General features: G+C 55.3%; 6 protein-coding genes across 6 annotated transcripts; 4 read left to right on the top strand and 2 right to left on the bottom strand.

Moving 5' to 3' along the window:
• Positions 1-755: 755 nt before the first annotated feature.
• On the top strand, positions 756-2,316 carry HER10_EVM0009447 (polygalacturonase; the record flags this gene model as incomplete). Its single annotated transcript, XM_035478933.1, has 4 exons — positions 756-1,328; positions 1,437-1,946; positions 2,018-2,119; positions 2,185-2,316. 4 exons carry the CDS (start codon positions 756-758, stop codon positions 2,314-2,316), a joined length of 1,317 nt encoding a protein of 438 aa, XP_035333113.1.
• Positions 2,317-2,639: 323 nt separating this feature from the next.
• On the bottom strand, positions 2,640-3,626 carry HER10_EVM0008886 (uncharacterized protein; the record flags this gene model as incomplete). Its single annotated transcript, XM_035478393.1, has 2 exons — positions 3,428-3,626; positions 2,640-3,333 (listed from the first exon to the last, which is right to left on the bottom strand). Exons 1-2 carry the CDS (start codon positions 3,535-3,537, stop codon positions 2,640-2,642), a joined length of 804 nt encoding a protein of 267 aa, XP_035333052.1. The 5' UTR covers positions 3,538-3,626.
• A 717-nt stretch (positions 3,627-4,343) lies between these two features.
• HER10_EVM0005474 (POPLD domain-containing protein) lies at positions 4,344-7,289 on the top strand (the record flags this gene model as incomplete). The annotated part of the gene is made up of 1 exon (XM_035475089.1): positions 4,344-7,289. The coding sequence occupies one exon, from the start codon at positions 4,344-4,346 to the stop codon at positions 7,287-7,289; it is 2,946 nt and encodes a 981-aa protein (XP_035332632.1).
• Positions 7,290-8,183: 894 nt separating this feature from the next.
• On the bottom strand, positions 8,184-10,354 carry HER10_EVM0003850 (ELL-associated factor). The gene is made up of 2 exons (XM_035473513.1): positions 9,584-10,354; positions 8,184-9,497 (listed from the first exon to the last, which is right to left on the bottom strand). The coding sequence occupies exons 1-2, from the start codon at positions 9,732-9,734 to the stop codon at positions 8,542-8,544; spliced, it is 1,107 nt and encodes a 368-aa protein (XP_035332435.1). The 5' UTR covers positions 9,735-10,354; the 3' UTR covers positions 8,184-8,541.
• Positions 10,355-11,747: 1,393 nt separating this feature from the next.
• Positions 11,748-14,094, top strand: HER10_EVM0006902 (2-methylcitrate dehydratase). The gene is made up of 3 exons (XM_035476475.1): positions 11,748-12,296; positions 12,429-13,206; positions 13,264-14,094. Exons 1-3 carry the CDS (start codon positions 12,027-12,029, stop codon positions 13,875-13,877), a joined length of 1,662 nt encoding a protein of 553 aa, XP_035332814.1. The 5' UTR covers positions 11,748-12,026; the 3' UTR covers positions 13,878-14,094.
• Positions 14,095-14,558: 464 nt separating this feature from the next.
• Positions 14,559-16,305, top strand: HER10_EVM0009193 (SH3 domain-containing protein). Its single transcript, XM_035478689.1, has 2 exons — positions 14,559-15,029; positions 15,190-16,305. Exons 1-2 carry the CDS (start codon positions 14,976-14,978, stop codon positions 15,940-15,942), a joined length of 807 nt encoding a protein of 268 aa, XP_035333087.1. The 5' UTR covers positions 14,559-14,975; the 3' UTR covers positions 15,943-16,305.
• The last annotated feature ends 1,294 nt before the right edge of the window (positions 16,306-17,599 follow it).

Raw genomic sequence — 17,599 nt, 5'->3', positions numbered from 1 at the left:
TTCCTCCTGCTAAGCTTTTCTCGGAAACGGCGGAGATCACCGCAGGCTGCCGCTCACCAGCATGTTCCCAGTTTCGCCATATAAAACACAAAAGCTTGATTTTGTTGGCCGTTTTCTCTCTTCCTTCGTACCCAGATGATCAGATGAATAGACGTCCGCCTTTTCCCTTCGTGGTTTAGCTCCATGTATCCGTTCACTTTCCGTCCATCGAAGGTCTGCGAGTACCTAATGACGGCGAAGCTTTGCCGTCTCGTCCGTCCATCTCATCCCCATGTTGCCCTTACCGTTCTTCCCTGAAGACTCAAACCCCTTCATATGGACGGAAAAATTGCAACCCATAGTCCCATGCCATGTGCTCTTTCTCCAATCTTGCCCTTGCTACTAGCTAGACCCCTTCCCTTAGTGCCCCTGCTTCACCTACAGTAGTCACCCCTAATCGAGCTATCGCCGTGTCATTCATGGTGGATATCCTTCCAACGCCGAGAAGCTTGCCCCCCCCCTGCTCCGCATCGGCGCATATCCCCTTCCCGAACTTCAAAGGGCTCCAACACTCACTCTCACCGCGGAAGATCTGATATAAATCCTTTCCCCAGCCCTTTCGCAGCGTAGCAGTCTCAAAACGGCTTTGTACAGCTTCTCCAATTGCTTGGCAAACTACCCCCCAATCGTCCTTGGCATCAGAACAATCCTGACCGCCGTTACATTCCTTTGACTTGTTCATTCTTTTTCTTTTGCCCATCCAATTACTGTTCACCATGGTCGCTCCAACCCTGCTCGGCGGTCTCCTCGCCGCCGCCCTGGTGCCCTTCACCCACGCCGCCGCCGGTGGCCGCCCAGACATCAAGGCCGCCCCCTTCCACCCGGGCCGCGCCTTCCCCGCCTCCGCCCCGAGGACAAAGACCTGCGCCGTCAAAGCCGGTACAAACGGCAGCGACGACTCGGCCGCCATCCTCCAGGCCTTCCACAGCTGCAACAACGGCGGCACCGTCGTCCTCGACAAGACGTACACCATCTGCAACCCGCTCGACCTCACGTTCCTCAACGCCGTCGACGTCGCCCTCACCGGCACCGTCAACTTTTGCGACGACATTGACCACTGGCTGCCCCGCACCTTCAAGTACACCTTCCAGATCTCTTCCTCCATGTGGAAGTTTGGCGGCAAGGATGTCAACATTTACGGCAACGGCGTCGGCACGCTCAACGGTAACGGCCAGAAGTGGTGGGACCGGTTCGCGTCGAATGCCACGCTCGAGAGACCTATTCTCTTCGTCACTGATGGTCTTCACGGCGGCTCGATCACCGGCTTGAAGATGGTCAACTCCCCTCAGGTAAGATTCACTCACCCGCTCACTCATTTACTCTCACCCACCTCTCATGAAATCTCATCCACCTCACATTGAATCTTAAGAACACCCACTAACAAAACCTCCAAACAGTGGTTCAACCTTATCGCAAACAGCACCGACGTCCTCATCTCCGACATCAACATCAAGGTCGGCTCCACCTCCTCCAACCCGGCCAAGAACACCGACGGCTGGGACACCTACCGCTCCGACGGCATCGTCATCCAAAACTCCGTCATCAACAACGGCGACGACTGCGTCTCCTTCAAGCCCAACTCGACAAACATTGTCGTCCAGAACCTCGTCTGCAACGGCTCCCACGGCATCTCCGTCGGCTCCCTCGGCCAGTACATTGGCACGTTCGACGTCGTCGAGAACCTCTACGTCTACAACACGAGCATGTCCAACGCCTCCGACGGCGCCCGCATCAAGGTCTGGCCCGGCATGGACACCCCCTTCCAGCCCAACCTCTCTGGCGGCGGCGGCTCTGGATACGTCAAGAACGTCACCTACGATACCTTCCACAACGACAATAACGACAATGCTATTACGATTGATCAGTGCTATGGTCAGAAGAACCAGACCATCTGCAACCAGTACCCTGTAAGTTTCTCCCGGCAGGTTTTGATGTAACGAGAAATAAGAAACTGGTGTACTAACACCAGCCGTGCTAGTCCAACATGACCATTAGCGACATCTACTTCAAGAACTTTGACGGCACCGCCTCCTCCAAGAACGACCCCCGCGTCGGATCCCTCGTCTGCAGCAGCCCCTCTGTAAGTTTCTCTCTCTTCTGATTCTCTTGCCCAAAAAGTTCATGGCACTAACACTCCGGGACCAGAAATGCGTCAACATCAACGCCTCCAAGATCAACGTCAAGGCCCCGAGCGGCAAGAACCCCCAGTGGCTCTGCGTCAACCTCGACACTGGTCTTCTCGACATTAACTGTGTCACCAAGGTCACCAAGAGCTAGAAAGAAAGTTCTTGGCCTCGTTTAATCTTATTCTGTATATTTGAATTTGTCACTTTTTCTTGTATTTAAAAGGGAAACTTTCCCCGGGTACTTTTATGTAAACACCCACAGGCACAAAATTTCCTAGAAGGGGAAATGGTGGATCTTACACATATATCATACCTTCGTCTCTTTGATGCCTATAGACTTTGTGAAGGGTCAGAAATCGACTGATCGCTCAAGGGAGGTTCAACCTTATTAAAGACACAATCCTTCCCATAAATTGCCATTTCGTCAGTCGAGCCTAAGAATCCCACTGAAGGGCCGAAAATGTTCGTAAACCTTCACGCTTGAGTCGGCAAACTGTCTGAAGGTTTATCAAACCTCCACACGGCCATATCCCTCATCTCGGCAAATCGCCACACCTTGATACATTCCTTTTCGACGGCGACGAGCCTACCGCCGCATTTTTCACAGACTTTCATGCTGCCCACGTTCTCCAGGTCAACCTGCGCAATGAGGTGCGTGATCTCGACCTGGTCCTCTCTGTCGACGTCGCTCTCTGCGTCTCTGGTAGCTCCATTACCTTTCGCCAGCAACCTCGTATCTAGATCTCCAGTAGGGACACTTGGACCATCATCTCCTTGTCTCGTCTGACCTCCTGCTGACGCCTGCACCTCGGGGAGAACAACCACCTCACTCCTCGGCGCCAACCGCCTCCGGCTCCAGTACATCTCCAGAAACGCCGTGATCGCGCGTGTGGCGTACCCTTTGCCCCAGCAGTCGGACCGTAGTTTGTATCCGATCGAGAGACCCCAAGCTGATACCGTCGTCGTCCTGATACTTCCGATCATCTTGGTCTCTCTGGTGATGTCGGTGGCAGCAGCCCCGTTGTTGCTGCCGTTCGCCGGTAGTGGAGGAAGGGACGCATAGTCAGAGACCATGATGGCACAGCTTAGGTGCCAGGGTTTAGTCTCTGGTTTGTTGACTACCATGCGCTCTTTGGAGGCTTCGAGGGTGGTTGTGTGTAGGCGGAGGCTTAGTGGGCATGAAACTTGTCAGCGTTCTCTCTCTCGTGTGTGTGAGTGATACCTAAGGGATGACAAGTAGAATTTAGGAATAGTGACATTACCTCCAGAGATTCGCTTTCTCGTCGGAACATAGTTCGTGGAAGCCGTGAAGGTGTTTGTGGAGGTCCATGGGCTCTAGCCATAAGTTCGGTTTAGGTGCTTGTGAGGCCATCGTGGGAATTCAACTAGTCCTAAACAACAGCGTAAATGATCAATTTATATAGGTATCGGACAACCAAGACGTGGCAGTCGAAGAAGACAAGATCATTGGTTTCAACGGTGCAATTTTAATATTTTGTGAGTTATCCTTGATAATGGGGCGGCTTGGTTGAGAGATCGCCCGTTCCAGTGAGTCACTCTATCCTGGCTAACTCCGTGGATGGTGTAAGACTGAGCTCATCCGAGGACTTCCGTAGGAGCGCCTGGCCCCTGGCTTTAAATTTTCCAGAAATATTTTGACTGAGGAGAAAGTTGTAGTTCAGAAATGTGCTTTCTCATCATGGGTGCTAATTGTCGCTACAATCGTTGCTTATTTGTACGGTTGCTGGGAAATGGGAAGTGAGATGTTACTGAATGGTTCGTTTGGGGCACATGCTTCAGATGCCACGAAATCATTGCGACAGAAGTTGAGCTTCTTCATATGCGTACGAACTTGGGAATCAGAAAGATGATTTTCCAGAACTTATCCTACTCAAGAATGTCTTCCCAGCTTGGGCCATTGAGATGACAGAAAGCTTGAATACCTCAAGGCACCCTGATGAGTAACTGAAGAGGTAGGAGTGAACGTCGCTGCTGCAGACCCCACATCGTGCGCCCCTCATTTTCGTCTGCCCACCCCAGGGGCATCTGCAGAGCTTCTCCGATAAGATAAGACATTTTTCGAACCTCCAAACTTTCCAAGCTCCAAGAGAGAGTCACCTTGACGCGACGACGCAACAACCACATCCTCACGCCATTGCACACGCACCATGTCCAGCAATGTCGGCAGCAGGTCCTAACTCGAAACCCCTAAAGTCCGCCTTCGCCAACAAACGAAAACAAGGATCCTCGGGCGACAATGGCGGAGGGAACAACGGCGCAGGCGGCGGCGGCGGCGGAGGAGGAGGATGGGCGCAAAAGCGCGTCAAGATCCGCCAGGACCGCGAAATCGCAGCGCAGTCCTCGGACGCCGCCCTCCGCGACGGCGAGCTCGACCTCCAGTCCTTCCTGAACGCGCGCGAGTTCGAGATCCGGGCGCTCGAGGAGAGCATGCGACACACCAAAGCCGAGGCCACGAGCCGGGCGTTCCAACAGGTGCCCCGCGGGCTGAGGCGGCGGACGGCGAGCCACAACGCGAAGAGGGTGCCCAAGAGGCTGCGCAGGCGGGCGCTGAAGGAGATGGCGGAGGATAACACCCCCGTGGTGCTCTCGAAGCGCAGGAAGCCCAAGACGACGAGGGCGCGGATCCGGGCGGAGACGGCAAAGAGGTTGGGGATGCTTGCGGAGAAGAAGAGGAGGAGGGCGATGAAGGCGGAGAAGGCCAAGGCGAAAGACAAGGACGGCGAGGGGGATACGGACAAGACGGGCGACGACGGACCGGGCAAAGGCGCAGTCACAGTCACGACACGGCCGCCGCGGCCCAAGATCCGCCGGAACCAGCTCAACGACCCGCCGCAGCGCAAGTCCAAGTTCAGGAAACGGCAGATCAACAAGACGTGGCTGCCGACGCACCTGTGGCATGCCAAGCGGGCGCGCATGACGGAGCCCGCGAACCCTCTCTGGCGGTTCGCGATACCCCTGACCCCCAACGAGAAGACGTACCGGGCGACGCACCGATCGCACGGCGGCAAGGGTACCGTCGTATGGGACACGAGCTATGTTAGCACGATTGGGCTCTACGGGTCGGCCAAGGGCGTGGAGCAGGTCCTGCGCCGGCTCGGCGTCGCGCAGGAGAGTTGTTGGAATGAGAGGGGAAGGAAGTGGAGGGAGGGCACGCGGCACTGGAGCGGGTTCTTGAGCAGGGAGGTGAAGGGAGGAAGCAGCGGGGTGAGGCGGGAGGTTTGCCCGGCGACGATTCTCTGGAACCCCCTTGAGCCGGTTGCTGAGGATGGGGGTCAGTCGCAGACGGCCAAGGTCCAGCGACAGGTCTTTGTGAGGGTGCACCCCTCCGCGTTCCTTGAGGTGTTCAACGAGCTCCTTCGGCTCGTGAAGATGCAGAATCCCAGGATGTACATTGAGGATCTGCGCTTCGAGATTGGCAGCATCGAGCTCACCGGCCCCGCTTCGACTGAGGCCCTCCTGGGCATCCTGCACCCATACCATACGCAAGAAGGGTCCAGAGAACAGCACGCAGACATCTTTAAGAGCCTGAACAGCCTCATGAGTCCCGCGTCGCTTCCCCTCAACGCCACGCTGGGTTTCTCCATCATGGACCCGCGCCTACGATACCCCCCGAGGAAAGTCGCGCAGCCCGACCCCGACGACGAAGAAGAGCAAAACAAGTCTCTCGACCTACTCGCAAACTGGCCGGCAGACACCAATCTGAAACCCTATGGCCTCTTCCACAGAGACGCGCGGGCTTCGGCCACGAGACTCCCCTCGCAAAAGTCCATCGACAGGCGCAAGGGGGCAAGACGTCCCGGCACAGACCTAGGCGTCTCGGACGCCGATCCACCGATTCCCATCATACTAGTGGCATCACGCGCGGCCGGAAACAGTAGCAACGGCAATAGCAGCTCCCAGGGGAACTGGACGGTCCTCGCGCCCTGGCGTTGCATCCAGCCTCTATGGCATAGCCTGGTCCACTTTCCCCTCAGCTCGGGCGGCAACCCGCGCTTCTCCGGGCTGGATCAGATCCGGCAGGTCGCTTTCGAGCGGGCTACGCCGTGTTTCCCGTTTGATTTCCTCGGCACCGACGCCGGCGCCGCGTGGGAGGTGGAACAGCGGCGCCTGCGCAAGGCGAGTTGGGAGCGGCGGCCTAAGAGTAAGCGGGTCGCGTGGGCTTCGTTGGATCTGGGTGCCGGGCGGAAGGGGGAGGTTGGCTGTGGGTGGGCGTGCGATGTGGAGTTTTTGTTCTGGGAGGAGACAACGACAGACAAGAAGGAGAAGAGGTCTGCTGCGCTGGATGCGGATGAGATGGATGTTGACAAGCCTTCTCCAGTAAAGGAGGAGGCATCCGCTGCCGCAGGTGATGCCGCGTCCGAGGGGGAGTTCCTCAAGACGCTCCAACATATCCGCAAGGACGCCTTCAAGGCACACACATCTTCGCCATCACCAGCAACACCACCCCCCTTACCGCCGCGATCCGTCATCAACGTAAAGATCTCAATCCTCAACCGCGGCGTCGCTACCGCCTGCGCAAGAATCTACCGCCTCCCCCCGCGCCCCGCGCCCACCGCCCCGACCTCCTCCGCCGAAATCCCCGCCACAGTACCACCACCCCCGGCGCCGACGACATCCGTCCAAGGCAGTGACAGCAGCAGCAGCAGCAGTGGTCTGCCAACCAACCTCCGCGTCCAATGGCTCGCCACCCTCCCCGTCTCCAGCGCGAGCGCGAAACACTCAACCAAGAAGAACGGAAAAGCAACACACCAACAACACCAGCAAACCAAGCATTTACCCCTCGAAACTCAAAAACAAATCCTCGCCCAGAAACTCCTCGCCTCGCCACTTGCCGAGGCGTCATCACTGCTACCCGCGAAACCGAACCAGACGGATATGAACGGGCACCACCCGCTCGTACCCGACGAAGAAGATTTGATCGGTTTCGTGACGACGGGGTCGTATTGTCTCGCTGAGGGGCGGGGGACGGCGATTGGGTGTTTATCTGCCGAGAAGGCTGCTGAGGCGGTGAGGGATGGTGGTGGTGGTAGGGAGGGGACGTTGTGTATTGTGCGGAATGCCGGGGAGAGCGTTGGCTGGATTGCGCGGTGGGAGGTTGTTTGAAAGTTGAGAGGGTGGTTTGCATCTACGCACATACACACACACGCTGAACTGCTGTGAATGGGGTGTGGGTTTTGTTGTAGATGTGTGAGGTCTGGCTACTTCAGTCCGGGAAGGCCAGGAAAGGAGACGTTGGCCTTATGAGGAAGCGTTGGTATCAGGAAAGCTGATCACTAGATTTTAAAATAGGCAGACCGTCCTCGGGATAGGGGGTTAAAAGAAAAGTTACCCGATACACGGGAATAATACCTGTTTTGAGAGCCAAACAACTACATTTCCACAACCCCCTCTCTGTTTTAAGTCTTAGTCTGCCTCAGGACATACCATCTGCTATTTGAAAATGATCACTCTGGTTGGGGATCCCAAGTGAGACTGAAGCATGTTCAAAGCACTCACCAGATCCCCGCCCAAAGTGGGTGATGAAATAAGATGTTGGTCAACACTAGACTACGATGCTCACTTGCTTGCTGATCATCCCTAACTTTCTAATTCTTTTCGTCTTTTTATTTTCAGTTTCTACTACCTCGATTATTTCTACTATCCCTATTATATCTACTATCTTTACTCTCTCTATATTCATTAGGATATTCTCTTGAGACGAATAACGAGGAATAAGAAGAAGAAAAATAATAAAAGAGCTAGGTACTGGGATACCCATAGAGCGGCAAAGGATTATGCTGCCCACTTGCCCCCGTACCAACACCCCTTTCGACGCAAATGAGGAATCAGACATCTTTGCACATCGTTATCGTCACAGCACACACACACACACACACACACACACACACACACACAGAGAGAGAAAGACAAAACGTGACGTGGGTTGAACACTCGACTGTTTTAGCGAGGTTTATTCTGTTCTTGAGTAGATACTGTAACTGTCTAGCCCCTGGGCTGGGACGAAAGAACAACAATAATATGCACCCGGCTGTGAGATATCTGCCTGTATTGGGCTCTCCCGTAATGACGGTGCAAAAGAAGGCCGCCTTGATATGTGAAGCAAAAAAAATAAAGCCAACAAAATGACAAAAACTCCTTTTTGGTTCCTGCTGTTAAAAAAACGCCGTCATTATATCACCTGCCGCTCTCTATGAGGGTGATTTTCTTTCCAAATACGCGCGATAAGACCTCTCTTCTTCCAATGACTTGCCCATGAACATTGACTCTCCCTTCGCACCTTATCAAGGCGAGGAGTTTGGCAAACGGATGCCTCCCAACAAAAAAAGAAGAAAGTACCACCAGGACGGCGGCGCCTTTAATCTTCCTCGCTGACCTCACTCTCCTCAGCGTCGCCGCTATTCGCAGCCTCAAGCTCCTTCTCCAGCTCCGCCTCCAAATCGTCTTCTAACGCGTCCTCAAAGTCGGGCTCTGAGTCAACCTCCATCTGCTCCACCTCACCCTCGGCATCCTCATCTTGGTCGTGATGGTGTTGCTGTTGCCGCTGCTGGCCGTTCATCGGGCTCGGCAGGTTAAAGTTTGCGAAGTCGCGCTCTTCCAGGTCCGACTCGCCGTCGGCATCGTCGGCCTCGGAGTCGCGCAAAAAGTCGGAGAAGCTGCGGACCTGGATGTTGGGCGCAAAGGCGGGCGAGAAGTCGGCCCTCTTGTTCTTCTGCTCGTCGGGGTATTCTATCGTCAGGCCAAAATCGTCGTCATCGTCGTCGTCCTCCTCGTCCGAGCCCGCGGGCGCCTTGGCCTTCTTCTTGGCTGGTGATGCGGCCTTGGGCGCCGGTGGCGGCGCGTCGTTTGTCGGTAGGGCGAGGGTGATGTTCTTGGGCGGCGGCGGTGGACGGGCTTTCTTGTTGCTGCTGGCCGAGGGCCGCTTGGGACCGGTGGCCTTGGAGGCTGGCTTCGCGGGAGATTTGTCCTTGTCCTTGCTTTCGGCGGCGGCGGGTTTGCGAACCTCGGGGGTGGCGGTTATGGATGTGTCGAGCTGCTCGAATTGCTGGCGCAAGGTCTCGGGGTTGTCGTTGGTCGGGGTGCGGGTGACGTTCATGTGGAAGGTGGAATCGACCTTGTCGAGGATGAAGGCTTTCCTGTTTGGATCGAAGTAGAGGACGTATTGGTTATCGTCCATGGTACGAGTACCGGCGTAGCCGTACATGCCATTGTTGCCGTCGGGAAAGGAGAGGTCGAAGCTGGTCTTGCTGCCAGGAGTCTCGGGTTTTAATCTGGCAGTCGCTGGTTCGGAGGCTAGTTCTGGCTTGTGATTGTCTGCAGTGAGATCGCGAAGGCGAAGGTGTCAGTCTCGGCACCGGCATCGTGGTTCATTAATGTAGTCTGGTGCCAAAGTTACATACATCGTACAGAGGTAAAGACCTCTTTCTGGGTGCGCCCGAGAAGAGTGTCGCTCAGGATGACGGGGTATTTCCCCGTCTTTGTCGGGTCGATGAGGCCATTCAGGTTCTTGGGAAGGGCCTTTTCCCTGTGATTCGGGCGAAGAGCCGACATTGTGGCGCCTGTCGCGAAGAGGGCAGTGATGAGAGTGAGGCGAGGGAAGAGAAGTGGAGGGAGGGAAGACGGTACTGTGACTGCGTAGACCGATGATCGTTGAAGGGAAGTGGGGAGAGGGGACCTCGTAAGGTAGACTGTAGGTAGGGAGGAGACGGGATGATTAGAGGCGGGAACTGGGGCCGGTCCCTCTGCAGATTGCAGTGAGGTGTGCAGTTGAAGCGCTGCTTCCTTCCGCTGCCGCGACGGTTCCGCTAATTACGAGTCGCCTGCAACTTTAGGATTGTTCCGTGGAGGGTGCGCTGATGTTCCAGCTCTTCAGGCGGAAAGGCCGAGACCGCAGGTGGGTTGCACTGCTAAAAATGCACGTTGACCAGGGTGGTGGATGCAGGGCAGAAGCCTGGGGACGAATGATTAATGACAACCTAATGGAAGTATGAATTGGCGACAAGAAGGTGATGGACGCGCTGATGGGATTTGAGGTGGAAATCTGGTTCGTCGAAAGAGAAATATTCCTGCCGACCGATGTTTGTGTAAGACTTGTGAAGCAAACCAGCAACTCGGGAGGCTCTACCTAGGTACCTATTCGCTTCACCTACTTGCCTTACCTAAGATAAGGTGGTCTGAGGCTAAGTGAGAGGTCGGATGTGAACTACACTCCAGGATCTGGTCGTTTGATTCAGCTCCATTGCCTCCGCTCAATTTCCAGATGCTTTCACGTCGCCGTCGGTGAATGGAGTCTGTTAGGCAGGATAAGCCTGGGGCTGACGCTTGGACGCCTGAATCAGTGGTGGCGACAGGTAACACTGGGTGAGGTCTTACAACAGGAGGATTGTTGTTCAAACACAACTCACATTGAGATCAGGCTGCCGTCAACAGTTTGGAATGCCGTTTGGCACTTGACAGGATAGGTCCCTTCATGTGCGGCTGTGCTACTGGTTTGTAAATATCCAAGAATAGTCTTCTGGGTGAGCAAACCTCGGAAGTCGTTGACGAAAGCCAATTTTCAGTCGGACGGGCCAAATGAAAGTTGGCTTACTCACCTGCCCGGTGAACGACAGTGCTCAGATGTCAACCAAGGCCCATGTCCAAGAGCGTGCTGTGATAGGTACGATCTCAGTGAGGCCATCGCGGACTGTCAAGTAGGAAGAATGTAACCGTTTTATTAAAAGGTATATACTCAAATTTGAACACCAATCCCTAAAGCAAGTGCTTATCAATACGTCTTGAAGCCGTGTTCCAATATAAAAAGGAGACAAACTGAGGTTTTTCGTCAAGGCTAGCACGAAGCATAGTTGTTCTTAATGCGCACCTAATCACAAATGCACTTCCTCAGCATTGCAATATTTCCGGCTACACAAGTCACCCAGGATGTCTTATGGTACAATCACTGCGTAGCTGCCAGTGCCAGACTGCAAGATAAAGAGGGACTGTGGTAAGGTAGCTACAAAAGGTACCTTACGGAGTACCTTAAGGTATGGGAAAGAGCGATTTCTCAACTTTCCCCGTTATCCGCGGGAGCCCCAGATTTTGCGATAAGATTGAGTTCGCTCTTATCTAGAACCCGCCACTAGCCGAGGAGACATCCGGGTTTTGCACGGCTCGGTCGACATGCCCCTCCGCGTGCATCTTACTGGGGCATTGGCGCTCCTCTGCCATTTCACTTGGCATCACTGAGATTGTCGTGGTTGCCCAGAATGCCGTGCAACTCTTGAAGGCATTCGGTTGGTCAATTGGCCGAAGGCGAATTGATCATTCATGATCAGGTTGTGCTGATTCCAAGTCAACTCGTAGAACAGCGGCGGGGAAATCACAGGTGCTGGCCGGGGTTCTCCATATTCCTCTCCCAAAGGCCCCAACCTCGTCCAGGTTCATGTCAAAGCTCCCCCATTCCCCCGCCCGCTGCCCCAGGCTAGAGAGGAGCAATTCAGGCCCTGTGGGCTGTGGCTCTCGAATGCCATCATGGCCCGCCAGGGGTAAGCGCAGACAACCTCGGATCAAACAGCCACACAAGCTTCGGCAACGAGCGGCACCCTACCATCCTTACCCTGCCTCCCTTCCACTTGAGCGAGACAAAGCTCCAGTTGCTACGGCGTAGAAAACGCTGCTCTGCCATTCTTCTCTTCCTTTTCCCAAACTCTTCTTCCTCCTGATTCGAGTGACCAAGCAGAAGAGAGAAAGAGGCATTGAGACTGTGACGATACCCAAATATCATTGATACCCCCCAAAAAGGCCATCCACTTCTCAACCACTCTTCTCCCAATCAATTGACCTGCATACCTCCTCGCGGTCATGTCTGCGGCGGTCAACCGAGGTCTCAGGACAGCTTCCCGATCATTGCGTCTCCAATCGCGAAGCGTCCGCCTGGCCACTCCTCTCCGCGCCGGTCTCGCCTCCACTAACTTTGCCGCCCGCTCCGCACCTCAACAATCCCACAACTTCACCACCTCATCTGCGAGACAGAGCGCCGCACCAGCCATGGCCGAAGCGAGAGAGTACGATCCTGAGATCAAGGACATTGCCAACTACGTCCAAAGCTACAACGTCGATTCCGAGCTTGCTGTAAGTCTTTTTCTCCTTTCTTTTTTCCTTTCCATCTTTCTTTCACGGCCTTCAAGCCTGAGCGACCCGCCCGAGTTTTACCCCGCGTCACAGTCAGATCGCCGCCGCTAACCGCCGCTTTCGTGAGAATAGTTCGACACCGCACGATGGGTTTTCCTGGACACTCTCGGCTGTGGTCTTGAGGGCCTCCGCTTCAAGGAGTGCAGCAAGCTCCTGGGTCCCATCGTCCCCGGCACCGTCGTTCCCAATGGCCCCAAGGTCCCTGGTACCGATTTCCAGCTCGACCCCGTCAATGCCGCCTTCAACATCGGTGCCATGATCCGCTGGCTCGACTACAACGACTGCTGGCTCGCCGCCGAATGGGGACACCCTTCCGACAACTTGGGTGCCATCCTGGCCGTGGCCGACTGGATCACTCGTACCAACAAGGCCGGCGGTAACATTGCTGGCGGCAAGCAGTTCACCATCCGCGATGTTCTCGAGGGCATGATCAAGGCCCACGAAATCCAGGGCTGCCTGGCTCTCCTGAACTCCTACAACAAGGTCGGCCTCGACCACGTTGTCCTCGTCAAGGTCGCCAGCACTGCTGTCGTCTCCAAGATGCTCGGTCTCAACGAGAAGCAGATTGCCGACGCCGTCACCCAGGCCTGGGTCGACGGCCAGAGCTTGCGCACTTACCGTCACTCCCCCAACACCATGTCCCGCAAGTCGTGGGCTGCCGGTGACGCCTGCCAGCGCGCCGTCAACCTGGCCCTCAAGGTCATGAAGGGCGAGCAGGGCATCCCTACCGTTCTGTCTGCCCCCGTCTGGGGTTTCTACGATGTTCTCTTCAAGGGAAAGAAGTTCGAGTTCCAGCGCCCCTACGGCAGCTATGTCATGGAGAACGTTCTCTTCAAGGTCTCCTACCCTGGTAAGTAGCCCTTTGGTGATTTTTGTACTCTTGGGTACGTCCACTGACGAGAAACAGCCGAGTTCCACTCCCAGACCGCCGTCGAGGCCTCTTCCAAGATTCACCAGCAGCTCAAGGCGATGGGCAAGTCGGCGGCCGACATCAAGGGCGTCACCTGCCGCACGCACGAGGCCTGCATCCGCATCATCGACAAGCAGTTCAAGCCCATGGACAACTTTGCCGACCGTGACCACTGCATCCAGTACATGGCCGCCACCATGCTCGTCTTTGGCCGCCTCGAGGCTACCGATTACGTCGACGGCAGCGAGGCCGCGACCTCTCCTCTCGTCGAGTCCCTGCGCCAGAAGTTCAAGTGCGTCGAGGACCCGCAGTTCACCAAGGACTACCACGACCCCGCTCTCCGAACTATCTCCAACGCCCTGACTGTCGAGTTGAACGACGGCACGGTGCTCGAGGAGGTTGTCGTCGAGGCACCTCTCGGTCACCGCCTGAGAAGAGAGGAGGCCAAGCCCGAGATCCTCAAGAAGTACAAGAGGCACTTGGAGCCCCACTTCGATGCCGGCAGGGTCAAGCAGCTTGTTGACCTTGGCCTGGACCCCAAGAAGTTGGAGGCCACTCCTGTGGATGAGTATGTCGATCTGTATGTTGCCAAGGACAGCAAGTTCATCTAGGCGGTGGCGCATCAATGATTTCTAGGAAAAGATCTAGGAAAAGATTGGATACTATAGATGTTATGTTTCTACAGGATTTAGATATGGAAATCTGACAAATAGTATTTTGGCGCTCAAGGAAAGGTCCATCTTTAGTGTAAGGGGTTGTGTTCCTCGTGTCGGCACCGTGGACGACGAGTCGTCGGTCAGTGCATCTGAGCGGTTGCCTCTAAAGACGTTGTTCGGTTGAAGATGAAAAGTGTACTCCGTAGGCAATACGAGTATTGTTGGACACCCGACTGGCTACGCGCTAATGGCTTGTCGCTGACGAATCCGCCCCTGCAAGAAGCTCCTACGGCTCCCTCCCGACTCGGACAAGTACTGCCCAGGCACGGCCAGGTTTGGCGGGCACAGCCTCCCCGAAACCTCTTTAGGGGATGATTGGCTTCACTCCAAGGTCTGGATAGATGACTGATGATCGCCAAGCCCCATTCCCTGAGCTGGAGTCTGGGCGACGTTCACCTGGTGGGTATTTTTCAGTGGATGTTTCTCCTGGAACGGTGGAAACGGAGACGACCAGGAGACCAAGAGACCAAGAGAAACGGCTAGCTCGGGTCACGGCATTGTTTTGCGTTTCACAGGCCAGACACTTTTCGTTTTCCAGAGTGTCATTTGGAACCACAGGGACCACCAAAAAGGTGAGGGACTCCAAGTCTCGAAATGCATGGCGTGTTACCTAAGCCGCACTGCCGCTCACCTTGGTCCTTGGGTACCTACCGTGCTACAGCCTGCCGACGGATACTTGTACGGCGTGCGTACGGTCTGTACCTCCCACTTGGCCCTCCACCTAGAGCGCCACTTTAGTCCGTATTGATCTCCTGTTCGGACCTTTACTTCACTCCGACCGCATCTGTTTGTTCTGGAAACAACTTCGCCTCCTTTGATTTTCCCAACGTCTGAATCTGATACCCTCTTGCTTTTCGACTCACGAGAAACCTTGTGGTTTACTCACCTTGATACCGACCGACAGCAACACTCGACATTCCGCTGAACACTTCTCGAGCAACACTTTGATAGCCCATCTAGATTCAAGTGGGGGTTAGTCTCACAACAGGCACCATGGACAGACAAACCATCATCGAGACCAACCGGTCGCTGCGCACCATCAAGAACGTAGGTCAACCCCCGACACCCGTCCGAGGCTATCGAGAGCGGCGCGGAAGATATTGGTCAACTCTGGCCACTCCCCATCCCAAATTTCTCGACATCCCGCCCGATCCGCAATCCCACGTAACCGCAGAAACACTTCGTTCTAACATACCCTCGCTCTCAGGAACTCGAGAACCTCCTCGAAAAGGGCGTCATCTCCGAAGATGCCTACGACAGCATGCACGCCACCCTCCCCGCCGAGACCCCCCTCCACGGCGCCGCATCCCGCGCCGCGCCCGCCGCCGCTACCCCCGTCCAGCACAACAACCCAACCTCCCCGCCGGCCCCGACCGCCGCCATGGCCGCCCTGAACGTCAACCCCTCCGCCTCCCCGGCGCCCCCCTCCTACAACCAGACCGGTCCCCCCTCCCTCCCGGCCCGCACAAACGAGAAGCCCGTCCTGGCGCACGCCCGCGCGCTGTACCGCTACGCCGGCGCCGACGCCCGCGACGTGGCCTTCGAGAGGGACGACCGCATCGCCATCCACGAGTACATGAACGCCGACTGGTGGATGGGCCGCAACCTCCGCACCGGCCAGGAGGGCATCTTCCCCAAGACGTACGTCCTCGTCGAGCAGGACATGGCCAAGGGCGCCTTCGCTCCCGTGCCGGCGCCTGCGCAGCCTCAGTATGCGGCCCAGCAGCCGCAGTGGGCTCCTCAGCCGCAGTACGCCCAGCCTCAGGGCCCGCCGCCCCAGCAGAACCCTTACAACGCCGACGCGCCGCCTCAGGCTGTCGCGGACCAGAGCACCGGGGGTAAGGAGGGTGGCGGTAAAGGGGCCGAGATGGGCAAGAAGTTTGGAAAGAAGCTCGGTAACGCTGCTATCTTTGGTGCTGGTGCTACTATCGGTTCCAACATTGTCAACAGCATCTTCTAAGTGTGTTATTGATGGTGAGGTGCTGCTGAAAAATACGTTGGTGGTTTGCTACGTGACATCTGGACGGAGAGGGTTCTTTCTGCTCGAGGATGAACATTGCTGGAAGGAAGTAAAGGGCTAGATTGCCTGTCCTCCCTTTTCGTTATCTGCTGGGGAACCGGGTGTATATCTGAAATCGTCCTCAGCAAAGCTCCAGCCCGACATGTCCCGCCAGTCGTGGGGAAGCTCGGCTGAAGTTGCTTTGAATCGGGATCGCTGCATGGGGAAGATTGGCACATATGGACACGCTCATTCTGTTGTTGTTCCCTCTCTCCCGCTAATTGGTCATGGGTCTAGGCGTTACATCTGAATTTTTACAAGGCAATTCCGTATATTGGAATCAAATGATATACTTTTTCCACACGAGTTTCCCGGTGACGTGATCTTTGGGGGGTTTCCACGTGTTTTCAAGGCGTCTGTTTGTATGTCTGTCGTCACTTGTTGGGCTCAATTTATGAGTGAACTATGAGTAGTAACGTGAAAACCTAGAAAATCAGCCTACTTCGTTCAGGTAAACTAGTCGATCGAATGGATCTCCCGAAGACAGAGACTTGATTGGGTGGGGGGGTTGTATCTTTCGTGGGCAAATCAATTCGGAAACGGCTTAATCGGTGGGTAAAATGACTCCAGTTTGTTACCGGAGGATTCTCATATCCTGCCTCCTTCTTCCTAGGTGTCTTGTTTTGTGTGTACTCTACCCAAAACACGCGCTTTTAAGATTCGAAACTCCAATCAACGCACGAGCTTCGGGCTATAGAACGAGACAACGAGGAAGAGAAGAGAGGAGTGGGGGTAGATGGATGGCTTCGCGGCTCGGTCACCCCGGACATCCGAGGTGGTCTTGGTCTGTGGACCACAACCCTTTCTGAACTGCTCGTTACCGGTCTGACGGGTGATTTCCCTTGTGATCGAGGGCACCAGGGTTGCTGGAGAGGAGAGGAAGAGGGGGGGATGCTAGGTTTGAGAGGTTCGGGGGGCGAGGGTATGTGTGTGTGTGAACTAGGGGTAGGGGGAGGGGGAAGGGGGCGGAGGGTGGTCATGGCTTGACGATGGCTTCGTTTTGCTTCTCCTTTGGGGTATTTCGAAGAGAGAGTGAGAGAGAGAGACCCACAGAGGAATATGGAGGCATCTCAAACATTGTTCAGGCCGTGTGTCCCCTCCAAATCAGTGAGCTTGGTCGCCCTCAGTCAATAACACCTCTCTAGTATTCCTCCCGTCCTGAGTGTTCCCCTTTGAATCTGGGGACAGTGACAGGTACCCCGGGATTTGGCGGTATGCTAGGTGGACTCAACCTTGCAAGATGACGAAAGAACGGTAACTTTCGAAGGTTCGTTTTCTCTTCTTGTTACTACAAGCCGGCGAAGTGGATAGAGGCTCGGTGTAGTGAGGCTTTGAGGGCTGCCTAGCTGTGTATATCAAGTGCGGCGTTACTACCGCTGCTGCTGATACTAGCTAATCTGTCTATAAGTTTGCTTGTTAAAGACCCGATGTCATCATACCCGTCTCCTAGAGAAAATATCTAATAGGGATCATGCCCCAAGAGTTAACTTTCGGGCCAGAAGCTGAGATGTGAAGCAAAGAGTTCTTGATTTCCTCTGACGATCTATCGCATCCCACT

Source organism: Colletotrichum scovillei (genome assembly GCF_011075155.1).
Source record: "Colletotrichum scovillei strain TJNH1 chromosome Unknown Contig00006, whole genome shotgun sequence".
NCBI lineage: Eukaryota > Fungi > Ascomycota > Sordariomycetes > Glomerellales > Glomerellaceae > Colletotrichum > Colletotrichum scovillei.
This window is presented reverse-complemented; position numbering and strand designations above follow the sequence as displayed.

What these genes read in the sequence shown, in the direction of transcription:
- HER10_EVM0003850 (XM_035473513.1), bottom strand. Translation starts at nt 9,734, where the DNA reads ATGTCGGCTCTTCGCCCGAATCACAGGGAAAAGGCCCTTCCCAAGAAC. An exon ending in GGTCTTTACCTCTGTACGAT is followed by an intron (nt 9,498 to 9,583) that starts GTATGTAACTTT and finishes ATCTCACTGCAG; the next exon opens with ACAATCACAAGCCAGAACTA.
- HER10_EVM0006902 (XM_035476475.1), top strand. Translation starts at nt 12,027, where the DNA reads ATGTCTGCGGCGGTCAACCGAGGTCTCAGGACAGCTTCCCGATCATTG. An exon ending in ACGTCGATTCCGAGCTTGCT is followed by an intron (nt 12,297 to 12,428) that starts GTAAGTCTTTTT and finishes TCGTGAGAATAG; the next exon opens with TTCGACACCGCACGATGGGT. An exon ending in CTTCAAGGTCTCCTACCCTG is followed by an intron (nt 13,207 to 13,263) that starts GTAAGTAGCCCT and finishes GACGAGAAACAG; the next exon opens with CCGAGTTCCACTCCCAGACC.
- HER10_EVM0009193 (XM_035478689.1), top strand. Translation starts at nt 14,976, where the DNA reads ATGGACAGACAAACCATCATCGAGACCAACCGGTCGCTGCGCACCATC. An exon ending in CGCTGCGCACCATCAAGAAC is followed by an intron (nt 15,030 to 15,189) that starts GTAGGTCAACCC and finishes CCTCGCTCTCAG; the next exon opens with GAACTCGAGAACCTCCTCGA.